Consider the following 18,231-nt stretch of genomic DNA (forward strand, 5'->3'; position numbering starts at 1 on the left):
ATTTGAGTCAGCAGTGCCCTGGCAGTCTAGAGGGCCACCCATGTCCTGGGGAGCATTATGCACAGCATGGCCATCTGGGCAAGGGAGAGGATTTGAGCTGAACAATATTGCTGTCTTTCTCTTGCGATATGTGTGTTTGAGCTAAAACCTTAGTTTTGTTACAAAAGTGTGCTCGTACAGATCTGTGTTACAAACAGGAAAAAAAAAACCAAACAGGCTTTGATTTTAATTGATTTTTCTTAGGCACTTCAACACATCAAGTCTCTTGTGTGACTGCCAGTTAAAATGGTTACCACAGTGGATGTCAGAGAACAACTTCCAGAGCTTTGTAAATGCCAGTTGTGCCCATCCTCAGCTGCTAAAAGGGAGAAGTATTTTTGCTGTCAGCCTGGATGGGTTTGTCTGTGGTGAGTGTGGCCTCTATTTCTCATTCCATAAAACAAATTTTGCTGTGTGCTTGGGATTTTTTTTGTGGTTCCTTCTTATGTTGTGATTTCTGTAATAAAATGGGGAGGATGTGATACTAACATTTTCTTCTGTTCTCAAACTGTGATGTAGATGCTCAAGGCTTGTGGCTTTGAACAAGACAGGGAGTGATGGTATTCTGACTTCCAAGTACAGCTTGCTTACATAGAACATATCATAATGCACAAGTGAAAGCTCAGTAGTTTGTGAGGGCAAAGTTTGTGAGGGCCTCTAGATTTAAAAGATATTTTTTAGGTAACTTGTTTTTAAATGAGACATATTTTGGCAAAATAAAGATGCAGGTTTTGGGTTTGGTTGTTTGTAATTTTTTTCATACTCCATTAGTCTTGAGGTTATTCCAGGTCTGATAAAATTTGAAGGTAAACAAGCTGTACTGGCCTCAGCTCTGACGTTTTTTTATGTGTGCTAGTTGTCTGCTTTAAAAATTATTAGGAATATGTAAATTACTGCCTTTATATAAACTGTGATTAAAAAAATACCTGATTACCACAGTTAGAGTACTGGTATTTTTTATTTCAGTTTGCCAGATAGTTAATGCCAGTAAAATATTTTTACTTTAGGACCTGACAATTTTAGGTGATAGCATCTGCCTTAAAAATGAAATTTTTCTCTGCGTGTTTAGTAGCATTCATGAACACCTATGCTGTGTTGTCTACTCAAAGCAAAGTGAAGCTAAGCATTCAGAGTAAGGACATGTGTTTGATTACTCTGATATGTAAAGTGCGAACTTTGAAAATATCAGGAAATTTAAAAGCTAACTGCATTCATGTATTTTTTTTTAAATACATTTTATTTTTCTTACTAAAGAAAATCCAAACTTTATATTCTTTGGAGATAAAAAGGTAAGTGTCTTCTCAATAACTTCTATAGCAAATATAACTGGTTAATTTTTATTGTTTCAACTCATATCCTTTTTCAGTGGGAAGGCAGGTCCAGTATATAAAATAATGTACCAAAATGTTGTTTTTTCCCTTCCTGTTAGCAGTCAAATATTTAATAAATTTAATAATGAGCAGATTCTAGCTACTGCTGAGAATGAAAGGTTGACATAATGCAGGGAATTACAGATTACTCAGTAGATAGAGGAGAATATATGAAGCAGGCGTCCTAATTTATGCAAAATGCATCCTGTCAAAAAACTAAACTGGGGGTTTAAATATATATCTTCCATTTGTTAAATCGGGGAATTGTGATCTTTCTTTTGGCTGCTGAATGCTATTTTTAGGTAATTAATTTTAAACCATTTAAGATGTATTAGCAAAAGAAATGTACTGAGTCAATTGTTGAGCTTGATACATAACTGAATTGCTGTGCAGAAATAACTAAAATCTCCTAATTCAATCATTGAGTGTTTCAGTAGATGTTCAGGTGTACACACCTTGCCTTACAAGTGGCTGCTCTTGCTTTTATAGAATTTCTAAGTGGAGTGTGTTGACTCCTGTCTGAAATTAAAAGGTGTGTATATATATGGATGTCTTTGTGATACATTCATTCAAATGTGCTCTCATATTATTCTGTTCTGACAAAACATAATGCTAATCTTATCCTAGTGTGTTCTGTATCTGTACTGTATGCTTATTTGAGTGGCCTTTTTATCACCGCTTCCTGTCAGATAATTAAGATTGAAGTATGTTCTCACATCCTTTCACAAGGCTAATTTAAGTATTTAGAGTGTTTTACTTAGTTATTCCCGTGCAAAGTCAGTGAATGTATTAACTCAATTTGCAAATGGTAAGACGTAGGTATGTAGCATGAAAAGCAAATGGCCTGGGAGGTTCTTAAAGCCCATGCTTAGAGCCCCAGATCCATGTTGCTCTGTCACTGGAGCACAGCTTCATACCTGCAGGTATTTTACAAACAGTTCAAGGTTAGGCTATCTGCACATCTCATTTTCTTTTGTAGCAGAGTGGAGGTTCTTCAAGGAAATAATACTTTCCTTGGAAATAATAGACCCCATAGCTGTTCCAAATCATTTGAGATGTAATAAGGCAAAGGGGCTAGGAAAAACAGCAGGATCTGAGGGAGGAATTTTTGGGGCACAGGGCTTTCCCTGCAGTTCCTATGAAGTTTGTCCAGAGATTGGACACATCTTGAAAGTTGGGAATATACTGAGGCTTTTGCTTTTAGGAGACCAGGCATTTACTTGCCCACTCCTTTTGCTCATGCAGTGTACACGCAATTGGATAAATAGTTCAGAAGGCAGCTAATTCTGTGAACTCAAAACATGCCACTTTGTAGGTAACTTTCCTATATATACAGTTAAGAGACTTCCATGAGTTCTTGAAATTTGTGTGTTCTGTCCTGCTTAAGAGACCTTCCATCCCCTTTGGCCCAAACAAATGCAGATCACTGGAACACTGACTTTTGTACATGATTTTTATATGGGTTTGGGTAAAACCTTCAACTGTAACCTGCAGTTTCTGGTAGCTGAAGAGCTAGGCTTTCAATAAAGAAAAACTCAGAGCAGCCTGAGGTGTTGTAAAGATGAGAGGTAAGCTTCATGATTGATGTTCAGAATAGTTCTTAGGGATGTCAGGGGGTAGTTCTTCCATCTTCAGTGCTGCTATTGAAGAAACTGTGCACACAGTCTGCTTTTAAATGTGCTATCTCTTCAATAAGATATGGCTTGGCACAATAAAATCATAAATATAGCATCTTTAAATACCCTAAGGCTAACAAAATTTAAAACAAAAGCATTGTGGATCCATTTAATACTTACCTGACTCTTCTCTCAAACCTATAAAACAAGGCTTACTAACTCTCTGGAAAGAGTCCTCAGGCATCACATACATATTTTTTTTTTCTTTTCTTCTGTGCAGATGATTTTCCTAAACCACAGATCACTGTCCAGCCAGAAACCCAGTCAGCAATTAAAGGCTCCAATTTGAGTTTTGTGTGTTCAGCAGCCAGCAGCAGTGATTCCCCAATGACTTTTGCATGGAAGAAAGACAACGAATTACTGCAAGATGCTGAAATGGAGAATTACGCACACCTCCGGGCCCAGGGCGGAGAAGTGATGGAGTACACCACCATCCTTCGACTGCGCAACGTTGAATTCAGTAATGAAGGGAAATACCAATGTGTTATTTCAAATCATTTTGGTTCATCCTACTCTGTCAAAGCCAAACTTACAGTAAACAGTAAGTATGTTATGTTTTGCCTGAAGATCCATAATACGAGATTATTTCTTATAATTATTATTCTTAATTTTTTATTTTCTTTCTTATTATTTCTTAAAAATTTATCCATTGCCAAGTTTACCATTCAGTTTTACCTCTGGTCCCAATGTGCTGAAGCCTAGTCTAGGAAAAAACAAGTAACATAGCCAGTTTATAGTAAATCTGGGAAAATCAATGTTACCAGATGGAAAAATGTTAACTTTTTTTCACAGGAGGTAAGTGTATGCTCTGTTTCAGATGCTACGGAAGGGTCATCTAGGAGGCTGTTAGCAAAAATGAGATTTTGATCTAGGTGGTCTCACATACTTCACAGTTTCCTCCCTTTCTGCTGGCTACTGATCAATTTAGGTTATATGTTTCTCTAGTGATTTTAGGCCCATGAAGGGTGTTCAAGAAAATGGCTTTACAAAAAAGGAAAAGTATGTTTCATGTATTGATTTTGGTATCACCAACTTTTCTTTAGTGCTACCTTCATTTACAAAAATCCCCATGGACTTAACCATTCGAGCTGGGGCAATGGCACGTTTGGAATGTGCTGCAGTTGGGCATCCTATCCCACAGATTGCTTGGCAGAAAGACGGTGGAACAGATTTTCCTGCAGCGCGCAAGAGGCGCATGCATGTCATGCCTGAAGATGATGTATTCTTTATTGTCGATGTAAAGATCGAGGACACAGGTGTTTACAGCTGTACTGCACAAAACACTGCTGGAAGCATTTCAGCTAACGCAACATTAACTGTGCTAGGTAAGATATTGGCAAACCTTAACAGCACAATCAATGTTATAATTCAAAATAATAAAAGTTAGTGATGTTTCTTATCTGATATGCATGGGATGGAGGGAAGAAGGGGCTTCTGTTTTCATTTAGAGACAGTAGATTTGTTTAACTTGTGATTTACTGACATTTTGTTAAGCATTTTTATTGTAGTTCTCGGCAATCTTAAGCATGTATAATTCGGCATTTTTACCTTGTAAGGTAATCAAGCATGTAAATCAGATGAATTGACAAGTAAATTGTAGGCTTTAAGTACAAATTCTTGAGTTTCTTCTTAGAAGAAAGCTTTATTAGACTTTACTGAGGCATTTAATTTAGCTTTTCCTCTTGAGCTGTGAAGGAAAGGGACACTTGTTACTCTCGCAAGATCATTTAAAATATAAGGCTTGTGCTTTCTTTTCAGAAACACCATCATTTTTGCGGCCTTTGCTGGATCGAACTGTAACAAAAGGTGAAACTGCAGTCCTGCAGTGCATTGCTGGTGGTAGCCCTCCACCCCGACTGAACTGGACTAAGGATGACAGCCCTCTCGTGGTAACAGAAAGACATTTCTTTGCTGCAGGCAATCAGTTACTAATTATTGTGGATACAGATGTAGAAGATGCTGGGAAATACACATGTGAAATGTCTAATACACTTGGAACAGAACGAGGCAACATCCGTCTTAATGTAATTCCTACTCCCACCTGTGACTCTCCTCAAAACATTGCCCCATCACTTGATGATGATGAATGGGCCACAGTTGGCATTGTGATCATAGCTGTGGTTTGCTGTGTGGTGGGCACTTCCTTGGTGTGGGTGGTCATCATCTACCACACCAGAAGGAGAAATGAAGATTGCAGCATCACAAATACAGGTGTGTAAGCTGAAGGTTTACTTTGGAAAGGAAAAAAAACATTTGTGGTTGCTTTGCAGTGACTTTATTGTAGAAACATTTGTGTGCTTTGACTCAGAGGCAGAAAGGTGAATTATTTGTTACTTTCAGTGCTTTGCTGACAAGTTTAAAAATGTTTCTACAAACTGAAGTATGCTGATGGCTTTTGTATGTGTTTCGCTTCCCCACAGATGAAACAAATTTGCCTGCTGATATTCCAAGTTACCTGTCATCCCAGGGGACACTGGCTGAAAGGCAGGATGGATATGGCTCATCTGAAAATGGCAGTCACCATCAGTTCCTCTCGTCTTCTGTAGGAGGGTATTTCCTGCAGCAGAGAGACAGTAATGGTAGGTAGAAAATGCTAAGCAGGTTTTTCATGTGGCTTGAGGAGCTGCAGTTTGGCTATTGTCTTTCTAACTAATTGAACTAACACTAAAGAAGCATGTTTATTGAAATTTAATAGAGGATGTGAAATTTATTGCTTGGGATTTTTTCAACGCAATAATAACTGGAACTTAGTTCTGTTCATCCAAATGTCATTATGTTGTTTATTAAATCAGGAAGTTTTTCTCTAGTCTCAAGGGTAAATTTAAACTGATGAGGACATGCCCAAAACAAAAGTGTCCAAAAGAAACTGCCACGGCATGCCCTTCTCTCTTTACAGCTTGACAAGGGTGCTTTTAGTGGAATATAGCGCATGTGGTAATACAGTAGAACTCTAGTGTAACTGTTTAAACTTGCCGGTTAAAAGAATCATTACAGAGTCAATAAAGGATTTAAGGTGACTGCAAGTTAAAAGCTGCAGTACTTATATTTATATGTGTGGCCCCTAAGAATCCCGTGCAAACCTGCACTAGGGAGGAAAAGGCACCTTTCTGAGAAAGGGCTTGGGGTTGAGTTACAATCAGGAGCTGGGACAGGTGGGACTGGAGTGATGGTGAGGTAGTTTTGCGGTTGTAGGGTAGTGAGAGGAACAGCCTCTTTGTGGATCAAGAACCAGAGACTTGTGTCCAAAGCTTTCAGGAACCATTGAAATGAAAATCTTTATAGCTGTTCAGGCAACCAGTTATTCCCTCAGATTCTTCCAACCAGGACTTGGACATTTACAATCTGCTTTGAAAGGTGGCCCTCAGACAGACCATGAATTTTTCTTCTGTGTTTTGGAAGAAGCAAGTCCCTGGTTCTGACCCTTGTGATTGGTTTGGTTTGGTTTTGTTACTCAGGGATTGTACAGTGAAGTGACACATTTTCTGTCAAGCTAATTAATTGAACAGTTGCTGGAATTATAATTCTCATCCAAAGGTTAGGATAAACCTAAGCAAGCTCTGAACTACACTAGGAAATATAGTTGAACACATGGGGTTCTTAAAACTTTCTCAGGAAACTCTAAGCTGAAGAAAAGACCTTGTGCTGACACATCAATTTTACTTTTAAGGCATTTGCCATCTAGATAACAGCAGTGAAATGGACTTGGATGGTGTTGCAGATCCATTCCTATGCCACTATCTGGGGACTTCGGGGACTTTGTATTTAAAAGGCAATGCTTACAGTTCTGATGCATTTGAAGCATACAGTGCAAGTAAGTTGGTGGGGGAAGTTTTAGTCTTAACTCTATCTTTGTTACGATGAATCTATATAAAATCAATTTTTCATTTCTTTTAGGTTCCAGCCCTGACCAGAGAACAGCAGGCTTGAGCCCCTATGAGTCTGGATATTTTAAGAAAAAGGAATGCCATCAATACTCACCTCCACAGGAAGATCCCTTTGACCAGTGTGTTGGTATTATTGGGACTCAGGCTACAAGTAGCAGATTGATAAATTCTATTTATACTCAAAATGAAGCAACTGGACTTAAAAGCAAAAGTCCCAGCTCAGACACATTTGATTTCAACAGAAGTTTGGAACCCTCATTTATAACGAGTAACAGCACTTTCATGGGTATGTTCTAGCTATGGTTTTTCATTCAAGCTGCCGTTGTCTTTGCTGTCTTACTTCTTACCTGCAACACCAAGCAAAACTGATTTCTCAGCCTTTTATTTCCCAAATGTCTGAACCCGAGGAACAGAAAAATGACTATAGTAAAACTGTGTAATGAGGATATTTAGATTACCAGATCTTAATAGATCACACATATGTAAAAATCTCATCAGTGATGTGATTCTTACCTTCTGTCTTAATATAGCTGGCAGATTTCTGTAAACGTTAGCATACCTTAGCAATCTTCAGGTGTACCAGAAGTTTTGCCTGACAGGAAAAAGCTGTGTAAGGAGGGCTCAGGGCAGGTGGGGAGACTTGAATTTGTATGTGTATATATTGTATAACACAGCCAGAACTATTTGCCCATCAAAATAAGGCACTATGTGAAAATGCCCTCTCTGTCCCTTTTTTGTCGTTTTCTCATGATGTGCATGACAGAAGGATTCCTGAAGTTTAATTTGAGGTTTACAGTTTTAATCCAGATTGCAGGGAAAGGTGGGGGAAGGAGAAAAGCGTTGCTTTATCCTTGAAACTCATTAAATTTTGGATATCGGTTTGGTTGCTTGGTTTAAAATGCATATAAAACCACATACTGCTTTCATCCTTGTTAGCGCCAAGCACAGCCCTGGTACCATGGATTGTCTCCCAGCTGGTGTGTTAGCACTGGCTGATCCAGATCTGGATCTGCTGGCTCTGAAGGGGACCTGGGGGAATGTGCATCACTGGGCTCTTTGTTCTCAGGGGGTGGGGAGGGAAGCATAAGCTCTGAAGTTTTCCCCCTTCAAAAGCCAGATGTTTGAACTATAAAATGTTGCAGATGCCAGGACATCTGGCAGAGACCCTGGGACTGCACACGGCCAGCCTCCTGGCTGCCTGCCACTGTTACTGTGGTGGGACTGTGCAGATAGGGCTTTAGCATGTCTCCTGCAGAAAGCAGTCCAACTGTGTATTTGTATATCCAGGAGTTAATATCACCTCAAGGGCACATAGTCCTCCTTCTGCCCTAAAAATACATGCAGTTACTTCTTTCATCGGTTCTGTGAGCATACTACCCCACTTACGTTGCGTTATCATTGCCTTGGATGCTTCATAATCATTACCACTCTCTCTCAAAGAGCCTATGGCTAGATCTTGGAGCTGGTGGCTGTGGAAGAAGTTGTGATAGATTTCTTGTCTTTAGTTGTGAATTCACTTCTTCAACACGGTTGTCAAATTAAAAAGCCCCCTTTTGCCTGCACAATCACAGTGAAGAAGACAGCTGGCATCAGCATGGTTTATTAGCCAAAAAAAGCCAAAAAACTTTTATGTTTTACTTAGTTATGCCTGTGTAAAGTGAACGTATTAACTCAATTTGCAAATGGTAAGACATAGGTATGAAGCATGAAGAGCAAATGGCCTGGGAGGTTCTTAAAGCCCATGCTTAGAGCCCCAGATCCATGTTGCCCTGTCACTGGAGCACAGCTTCATACCTGCAGGTATTTTGCAGACAGTTCAAGACAGTTAATAGCTTGGATTTTTGTTTTTAGGACAGTTTTAGGCTTTAGTGCTGTGAGGAACATCCTTTCATATTGCGTTAGGTCAAAACTGCTCTACAGATCGTTGATGGAAATAGGGATTTTGTCCAAGTCGTTTTTTAGTAACTTCTCAGATCGCAGTTCTACTTGAAACCCTTGCTTCTAACAACTAAACATAAGCAGAAGTGTTGCATTTTGGGTTCAAAATTTATTAAGAACATTAAATTATTAATAAAAGCTTGAGTTCTTCAAAGTCAGCCTGTGACACTTTGTCCTCTGAAAATAAGTCCTTACGGACAGTATGACTTATGATGGCTGTATCTTTGTTCAGTGAAAAGAGTAGGCCCTTCTTGTAGAGGTGTTGATACTAACAGCTTCCCAGTGGTGAAGAGTGACACACATTGATTGTTCCCTGACTAGTAAATCCAGATAATTATTAATAACAATTTAACTGAAATATGTAAATCTCTTTGGGTTGCTACTGTTCTCTTTACCCACAACTGGCTGGATGATCAGTGGTGAATGGAGCATGTGGCTATCTGCATCTATTAATGGGAGATGCTATCCAGAAAAAGATTGCATTAGCACTCAGATTGTATTGTGGGACAATGTTGTATAACCTGACAGAGGTTGTGGGGTTACGTGGTTTTTTAATTGCTATTTTATTTTTTCTGAACTGCATGGCAGATTGCAAGTGTCATTCATTTATTGAAGAACAAAACGAAGCGACTTTAACATTAGAAATTGTCTTGTGATGTGTTTGCAGTTTGGTCTGTGTTCCCACTTCCCCCTGCATCACCCTCCACAAAGAAAACTGGGTGTGGATGTAGTCATGAAAACAAAAGAAGTAAAGTTGTGGGTGGCTATACAACTACTTGGAAATGTTTGTAATGTCTCTAGTGGCAGAATCTTGCCTTATGCTTGTGATCACATGGATGTTTTCTTTAAAATGGTAAAACAACATTTAAGTAAAATCTCACTTTGGTGAACTTTTTCTTTTGTCAATCCTTGGCTTGTATTTCAATGTCACTTATGTACACTAGCATGATAGACAAATGTTTCTGAGTATTTCTGTGCTCATTCTTTTACTGTCTTTCAGGAACATTTGGAAAGCCTTTATGGAAGCCTCAGCTGGACTCTATTTCAAGCTGTAGACAGCCAGCAAATTGCCAACCAAAAGCCTCCCATAATAATCATCATGTCTCACTGGACTTTGATGCAGAGGCAGATGAAGAGGGAAAGGAAAGGACAGTTTCTAGAGGAGAAAGTAGCTTTTATACTTGCAAACAGTCCTTTGAAAACTTTAGGACTTCTACTTTCCAATCCTGTGATTTGGATACGTAGCTCGTTCGGGACTTGCTGATTTCTGGAACCAAAGAAATAATTTGACATACTACTACCTCAGTATGGAACTTTATTTAAAAAGGGAATAAGGAGAAGAAGGGAAGGAAGAAACCACATGATGCTCTGAAATCAGAAGAAAAAAAAAACTTTTTTTCCAATAAAGCATAATTTCCAAAACGCTCTAAGTTTGTTATACAGGGAAGCAAATCCATATAAAAATATTATATTTGTAATTATTTTATAGCCTTTTTTAATGCAAAGAATATGTTTTGTAAATTAATGGTGTAAATAATACAGCATATGTATTTCTATGTCAGACTTCATTTTCTTGAAATGAGTAGTAAACATTCTAATTTTGTACTGTTACTTGTACCGTTTTACAAATGGGAACTCCATGCTGTTTGCAGGTATCATGCATCTTATTTGCACATTACTTTAATAAAATATGCTGCCATGTGGTCTTTGACCCACATTAGTGTATGAAGAATGAAAAGTGTGAATTACGTTTGTAGACAGTGTTGCAAATGTAGGTGCTTTCTGTAGGTGTAGATGCATGTTTGCACCTCTATTTGACTTAAACTGGTACCTTTAGATTTACTGTGTAAAATATGTTCATCTTCAAAGAATGGGTGTGGTCTCGCCATGGCTACTGCTTAGGTGGGTTGCAGCTGTTTGAACCAAAGCAAGGCTGTAAATCCTGCAGTTTGTGAATTCAGATGTGCACGCACATGATCTCAGTTTTCATGCCCATGAGGCTGTAGTACCAGTAGTTTGCCTGTGCCTTTGTTAGTATGCCTGCATCTGGTGGAGGGATATACACAGCAGATGCACAAATTCATATCAAGCTATTTAGTAAAAGAAGAACTGGATATCTGCCTGGTAACGTAGCTCTTCTCTGAGTGGCTTAATGTCAAGTATTTGCCAAATATGCAATGCGTGCCTGAGTCTTTGCTTTCCCACACCCTTTCTCCCTCTCTTTTGCTTCTGCAGCCACTCCCTGCTGAACATGAGGAGGTAATCCAAGAACAAGATAATGTTTTCTTTGGTTTAATTCATGCTTCTGCTCCTTACTTGGCTGCCCTTCTCTGGTTATAGATGAGATCTGTGCTTTATTTAATTGCTCGGTCAAGTTGAGCAATGTAGACTCTTGCTGAATTATATTTGTAGTAATGGACCCAGTATCTTTAACTATACAAAGTCAGAGAAAGAGGATTGCTTAGTATAAAACAGAGTTAAAACTGAGTGAAAACAGTCTTTATTTTGTGTTTCCATATACAGATGCCTATTGTTTTAAAAACCTGTGAATCCTGTTGTCATCACTGCACTAAAACAGCAAGGCTCCAAAATGGTTAATTCTACAGAACATTGGCTTTTTAAATCTGCCTGCTTTGAAGGTGCAAACTTACATGGTTGCCAAATAGCTTCTTTTAAACTAAATTAAAAGCAGCTGTTAGAATAGGCCATCACAGGCATCAGGGCTAAGGCAAGAGCAAAGATTTTGTTGCCTGTGTAGCTGAACTAAGGGGTTTTAGTTGTCTGCAGCCAGAAACCTGGTACCCAGATTGCAATGCAATTTTCATTTAATTTAGGCACCAGTATTAGAGACAGGAAGTTAATCCATTCTTAGTCACTGGTGGTCTAAGCGTACAGAATGAGTTTTGCGTGCTTTAGTTGATCATATTGCCAGATTTTTTGACTTATTGTTAATTTGTCTTCATTGCTGCCAGATGTGCTGATGTGGTGACAGACATTGGTATGGGTATTTGATTATAATTAAGTGCATTTGAAAGAGATTAATTTTTCCTCAGTTAAGCAGAAACCTGTAGGTCAATAAGGCAAGAAATCTAAAATTTGATTCATTCAATATCTTTGCTTTTTTTCCCCCCAAGCCCCCCCTCCTCAGTGACCCTATTTCTAGGGAGAGGAGAGCTGGGGCCTGTGATAGCTCCTGTTTGTAACCAGACATTGCTTTTTTGACATATTAAAAAATAGCAAAGTTAAAAACAGTAACTCCAGATTTAGTGTTTATCCATAAGGACTCCATGTTAAAGGTCCATCATGAAAAACAAGCTTTAAATTCTGTAGCGGGTGAAGGTTGAGAACAGTGGCAATGTCATTCCTTTTTCATCTCCCTTGCAAAGATACTAATCTTCCAAAGGCTTGGATGTCTGTATCTAAATAAATGTTCAGGGTCAATGACTGAATTTTAAATGCATTTCATCAAGTTGCATTTAGCAATCTAGACACAGGAATGATTCAGATTTTTATTTGATGCCTTAAATGTCCAGAAATGGCAATGAGAACTCCCAAGTCCTCTTTTCTGCTGTCTTGAGGTTTTGTGTTTTATAAGTAGATTTAATACAGTGGCAATCTGTAAAAATGCAAGACAGTTTCAGTATCTTAGTAGTTCTTTTTAAACCAATGATATAACCAAACACCTGTTTTAAAGGCTTGGAAGTTTGCCTTTTTTTTTTTTTTTTTTTTTTTTTTTTTTTTTTTTTTTTTCTCCCCTCCTCTCTACGATGCAGATATTAGTGAGCTGGTAGTTGGATATTTACCCAGCTGAAAGCTAAATTGTAAATTGATGTGATAGCGACATAAATTGCAGCCAACCCTGAGTAAAGCTTACACTGCATCTTAAGAGCTAGGATGAGAAACAAGTGTTGTGTTGCTGAATGACAAAACAGACATTTTGCAGTTTTATGACCAGTAGCTGCTGGAATCTTGCCGTGGGCTCGCTTAAAACTTGTAGAATGTTCTTTAAGGGCAGTATCTACTTAATGCTTTACACAATAAAATGTTTTGCCTGTTGAACTCACACAAGCAATTTCTGAGGTATAGTTTCTGCAAGCCCTAAATAGTTTTAGATATATTGAGTTACTCATTTATGACAATCTCTCTGGAGCAAACATTTCCTAAATGAGTAACTTAAATTGTGTGTATGAGATAAGGGATACCTGCATCCTGAAGGGTGTTAAAATTTCAAACACAACCTTACAGAGTACTACTGTATTTCAGCAGCAAATGCTTTAATTTAGAATTCTTAACTGTGTGGGGGATCTTGAAAAATGGCAAAGAGTTAGGTGCAAAGTCTTCTCCAAGCGAGGGCTCATTAGTGTCACCAAACATTTCTTATTTCAGTCTCGAGGATCCCTTGAACACTTAAGCCTTATTCCTTTAGCTGCTTCAAAGAAGCTTAAAACTAAGACTTAGCTTTGCACTGCAAACATTTGTGTTCTGCCAGCCTTACAGACCAAGGACTATAATTGGGGATTGTGTTCTTTCTTGGATATAAACATAAGCAGAAATTCTGTTAGCAGGTTTTCTTGTTGTGGATATGACACGTCTCAGAGAGTTATACTTTCTCAGTGAAGTTGTCTTTTTTGCTCACTTTGTGTATTGCTTTGTCATAGAGAATGTGTCTTGACTAGTTGGATGTTAGTTTACAACTCTTGTGAAATTACTTCATTAAAATAAGGCGAGAGGGGGAACCTCAGCCTATTTAGTGAAGGGAAATAAAGCATATAACAAGATGCAGTTTGTGTTCATACCATTTTACTCCAATTATACAGTTTGTGTTCATGTAATTTTACTCCAGTTAGGAACTTTCCAGATACCTTCCTTTTTTATATTTTAGGGAAGTGTTACAGGAGGGAATAAAAGCAACAGTGTCTTGGCTCACTAATGTGTGGCAAAAGGTGCTCCTAGTTGTTGTGCTTAAGTATTAAGGGGTCAGTTGTTTCTCTGAAATAAATATGCACACACCCAACCTCTTACTGAGTGGCACAGGGACCCTCTCCTCTTTCCCATGCTGGTCTTTTTCTCGTAGCTCAGTACTGCTCCCATGTCTTCAGGGGACCCTCTCTGGTAACCTAAGCTCCTCAGCTTCCAATTTCTCTGCTTGCCCTGTCAACAGTGGTGTGGCAGGCTGGGACAAATGGACTCAGTTTACAGAGCACAGTGGAATTGCAGGCAGTAAGTCAGCAGTGCTCGAAGAGAGGAGGGAAGTGTTGGAGAGTGGCAGGCTAGCCACAGCTTTAGGAAGAACTTGGTTATGTGTGTACAGAAAATGCATAATTCAGGACAAAGGGATAAAATATTTATAGCACAATGTTATAAGCATAATAAAGAGTGTTTTTGTACTTTACAAGCTTCACAATGCTTTTTGTACATTTAATTCTACTCACCCTCTATGCTTTCAAGTACCAAAAGCAGCAATGCACCAAAGAGCACATCATCTGGAGAGTTACCTCTTACTCCATCTAAAATCTCCTTTTCTTGTAGACGAGAAACAAGATCTGTTTGTTTTTCTGTGTTTGGGTTCAAGACTGAGTATGGCTGGTGCAGTGCATAGTTTCCCAGAGTCATATGGTCTGTGGGTCCACTGTGTGAGAATGCGTGTGGTCAATGAGACTCAAGAATGCCATGGGACAGCAGGACCTGAGGGTGAAGTTGGTGGCAATTCTAAATTAACTGCTTGTAAAACAAATTTAGGCTTTGTGACTTCAGGATCTTTTCCCCACGCAACAGAGAACAGAACCATAAATTACTTAGATTAGGGACTAGTGAATAGCACTTCTGCATGATCCCTGGGCCTCAGCCATCAACAAGGGCATTGGTGTTATTCCTGTTCCATTTGGCTGTTAACTGTGGGCTGTTGACCAGCAATTTCAGTGGAGGAGTTTGCAATCTGAATATGTATTCTGCTCTGAAATTAATGGTGGCCAGTTTTAAGGCATGTGAATTTCAAGTATGACATTGGAAATGAAGATCTAACTTACTTTACAGGTAGTAAGATCCTCTGGATATAGAACAGGCTTTGGGATTTTGTAGGTTTCTACTTTGAAAGGCTGGTATGCAACATTGTCCAAAGACATTTATTTGCCATAGCAATACGTGACCTACTTATTTTCAGCACTTCCTTTGTAGATGTGTGTGGACAAGCAATGACTTATGATTCGGGTCTGCTGCTAGATTATTAAAATTTGGGTATTAATTATAGAGATATGTGAAATAACATATTTTTGGACAGTGAGGCTTCAGAGTCTTTTATGGCAAAATGATGCAAACCCACATAAGTTTTTAGCCATTTAAAGAAGCAACCTTTGGTACTATTCCTGGTGTTCAGCCTACTTATTTTAGAAATCACTGAAAAAATACTGTCTTGGGGGAATAGACATTGTCCTTGGGTTGCTTGCACAATGTTTGCAAAATGCCTGCATTTTGTTTTGCTGTGGCGTGGAGAATTCAGGGCTCCATTTGGCTTCTGTTCATTAACAAATGGTGGACTACTTTCATCCTGATTTTCATAGATGTGCCAGCACATGACAGACATACCTGGTTCTGTCCTTTGCTGGCATGCTACCTGTTAGGGGAATAGTCAGAGCAACTGTAAGGCAGAGCTACAGTGGCACTATAAGGTGAATTCAGGGGAGGACAGCTGTAGTTCCCCTCCATGGAGGGGTTTTGAATAGCTCCCTTGTTCCAAGGGAATAACTTGTGCAGGTTTTAATGTTTACCTCTCATAATTGTATAAGCTTCTCAAGGAGTTAAAGCTGCCATTATTAGCCCTTGAATAGGGAAGTGTGCATTTTCTGCAGGACAAAGTATGTCAGAGTTTTTGGAAATGCTTTTCAATTTCATTGTGATTCTAGACTCTTAGAAGTAAGCAGAAGGACTTGGTCCTTCATTTGGCATTATGGAGGTCCCTCATGATGTGCCTTACTGCGTGCAGAAGAATTTTGCAGTCTGTGACTAACCAGAAAGCTCACAAAAGAAAAAACTTGATTCACTGGTACCACATAATACTTTTTAACACATCTCCAAATGAATCTTTTGTTCTATGTTTTTTTAATAGCTGTGGCTGACTAGTACAGCAATGAAGAAGCTGCTGTTTGAGTAAGTGGTAGAAGACATATATAATTAAGCCAACTCATAACTGCAACTAGCCACTCTTCTGGCTTAAAATAAACTGTGTGTGTACTGCTACCTGCTGTGGGTCTGTACACCAGCAGCATTAAGAAAGCATCAGTGCTACAGCAGCCAGCTGCCCGTAGCCTGGCCTCTGCCACAGAGTGATCGGATTCTTTATTAGTGTAAAGTTCTTTCTCTATTAACCTTCCCTCAGGAAAGGGGAAACACGGCCTCCATTGTAATTAGCTTACACAGCCTTCCATGTTAGCTAAAGAATGGAAAGTGTCAGGGGTGCTTGCAGCAGTCTCATAGGTATGTGCTGTTAGCAGGGAAAAGTTAATCTGCTCTCAGACTTTGGCAAGGGCACAAAAACCCACGTGTAAAAATGTTCTTGGAAAGAATTAAATTTCACGTAAATGTGACCACACAGCAGGTAGAGTAGTAAAATGGTGGTGATGATGGAAAATGTGACTAATGAGAAAGCTGCATTAACTTAATGAATAAAATTATCCTTTAACATAAACTGAGGTTCTGAACTGAGTGCCTTATTTTAGAAATGTGTTTGTTTATTGTTCTGTAGCTTATAACAACTGTGTTATTTCACCTTACCAGCACACTCTAGCAGTTTTGTCTGAAACAGCATTTACATTCAAAGTATGGGAGTTTTTTGGAAAAAAAAAAAAAAAAAAAAAAATTTAAAAAAAAAAAAAAAAAAAAAAAAGATTATGAAATCAAAAAGCAACTCTGTGGCAGAGTCACTAAACTTTTTTTACTAAGTGGCTTAAATCAGAACATGAAAAAAGTGTGAAAAAATAGAAGTGTTTTGATTTTTCACTTTGAAATTACTTGTCTCAAAATTATTTTCATTTTTGTTTTTGAATTCTCTCTTTTCCATTCAGAACTAGAGTATAATGTGCAGAGCCCCTTGGGTTATCAGGGCAACACAGACCAGGCACACAGCTGGACTGTGCAGAGCTATTGCTTGTTCTTTCCCTGCTGCACATCCCTCTTCCCAAATCCATTTGATCTGAGTTTGGCAGGTCCTTGTGGATTGATTCTCCTTCCTACCAGAGCATATTTCCTTGATTTCTTCTTGAAAGTACTGACTCAACGAGTTTCTATAATCATAAAGAGTCAGGGTTGATATTTTTCTGTGTGATTAGAAGTGTTCTGCTCCCTGTGCGCTTTGAGAGCTGTAGGAGGCTGGTCCCAGGGTGCATTCTGAGCAAGCCCCGAGTGGCCTCTCAGCGTTGCTGTGTGTGCTGTTGGCAGGGGAGCCGCAGGGGCAGCTTTGCTCCACGGCTCCTACCCTAGGGATGCCTTCATCCAGCAGGTCTCAAACAGCACCTCGGATTCAGGAGCTGTGCGAGCAATGCCTGAATCATCTCTTCTGTTAAACTGCAGTGCAAATAAAAAGGCTGCATCAGATAGTTATCTCTCAGGCAAGGCAGCTGAAGAAACATTTTTGAGTCTGTAATGTCTGGTTATTGATCAGGTGCAGAGGCTGAGGAGAGAGATCTGGGAAAGGTATTCCTACCTCTTTCCTCCACCCAAAGCTTTCCAGCTGTTCAGTAGTATTGGACCTCTTTTCTCCTCACAAAATATTCTTAAATGGAAAAGTAGGAATTTGCTCTTATAGTTCACAACAATTACAAAGTAACTATTTTAAAAGTTTGGTGGGATTTTTCCTTTTTTTTTTTTTTTTTTTTTTTTTTTTTCTTTTTTTAATGAGGTTTTGCTCTAAGGAGTTTTAAGCTTATGTGGGCTTCCTGCTCAAGCTTCATAAATTTGTCAGGAAAGAAAAAAAAAGGTCTGCTGTTTTTTAGGGCCAGGTGTTTTATATGGCTAAGTTAAGACATGCCTGAAAAGGTTGTGGTTATTTTCCTGTCTGAAAAGTAGTGCATTTATTTGTTATTTTTTCCCTAGCTTTTTGTAACATTGAGCACATAACCTTTCAAACGTGCTATTTATTTCTGTGTTTTTTGTTTGTGAATCCAAACTGCGACCATTAGTTTCTTTGAAACGCTGGCATTGAAAGTGGACATTAGTTTCCTTCTCTCCTCAAATATTCTTACAGATGTTGCTGTAAATCATTTGCAGGGCTGACATAGCGTTTGGCTGCCTGACAGTTGTGCTATAATAATGCAGCTCAGTAAAATGTGGAAT

General features: G+C 38.8%; 1 protein-coding gene across 1 annotated transcript in view; it reads left to right on the top strand.

Annotated features, from left to right (window-relative positions):
* LRIG3 (leucine rich repeats and immunoglobulin like domains 3) overlaps positions 1-10,958 on the top strand; it is a gene marked incomplete at its 5' end in the record, with an annotated part of 31,241 nt that extends 20,283 nt beyond the window's left edge. The window contains 8 exons of the mRNA XM_083860616.1: positions 244-407; positions 3,306-3,626; positions 4,129-4,410; positions 4,844-5,296; positions 5,506-5,664; positions 6,753-6,896; positions 6,980-7,255; positions 9,908-10,958. Of these exons, the coding sequence (XP_083716742.1) occupies positions 244-407; positions 3,306-3,626; positions 4,129-4,410; positions 4,844-5,296; positions 5,506-5,664; positions 6,753-6,896; positions 6,980-7,255; positions 9,908-10,152 (2,044 nt within the window). The 3' untranslated portion in view covers positions 10,153-10,958. The remainder of the gene's footprint in view (positions 1-243; positions 408-3,305; positions 3,627-4,128; positions 4,411-4,843; positions 5,297-5,505; positions 5,665-6,752; positions 6,897-6,979; positions 7,256-9,907) is intronic.
* Between the last annotated feature and the right edge of the window lie 7,273 nt (positions 10,959-18,231).

This window comes from Zosterops lateralis (assembly GCF_965231275.1).
Source record: "Zosterops lateralis genome assembly, chromosome: 4".
Taxonomy (NCBI): domain Eukaryota; kingdom Metazoa; phylum Chordata; class Aves; order Passeriformes; family Zosteropidae; genus Zosterops; species Zosterops lateralis.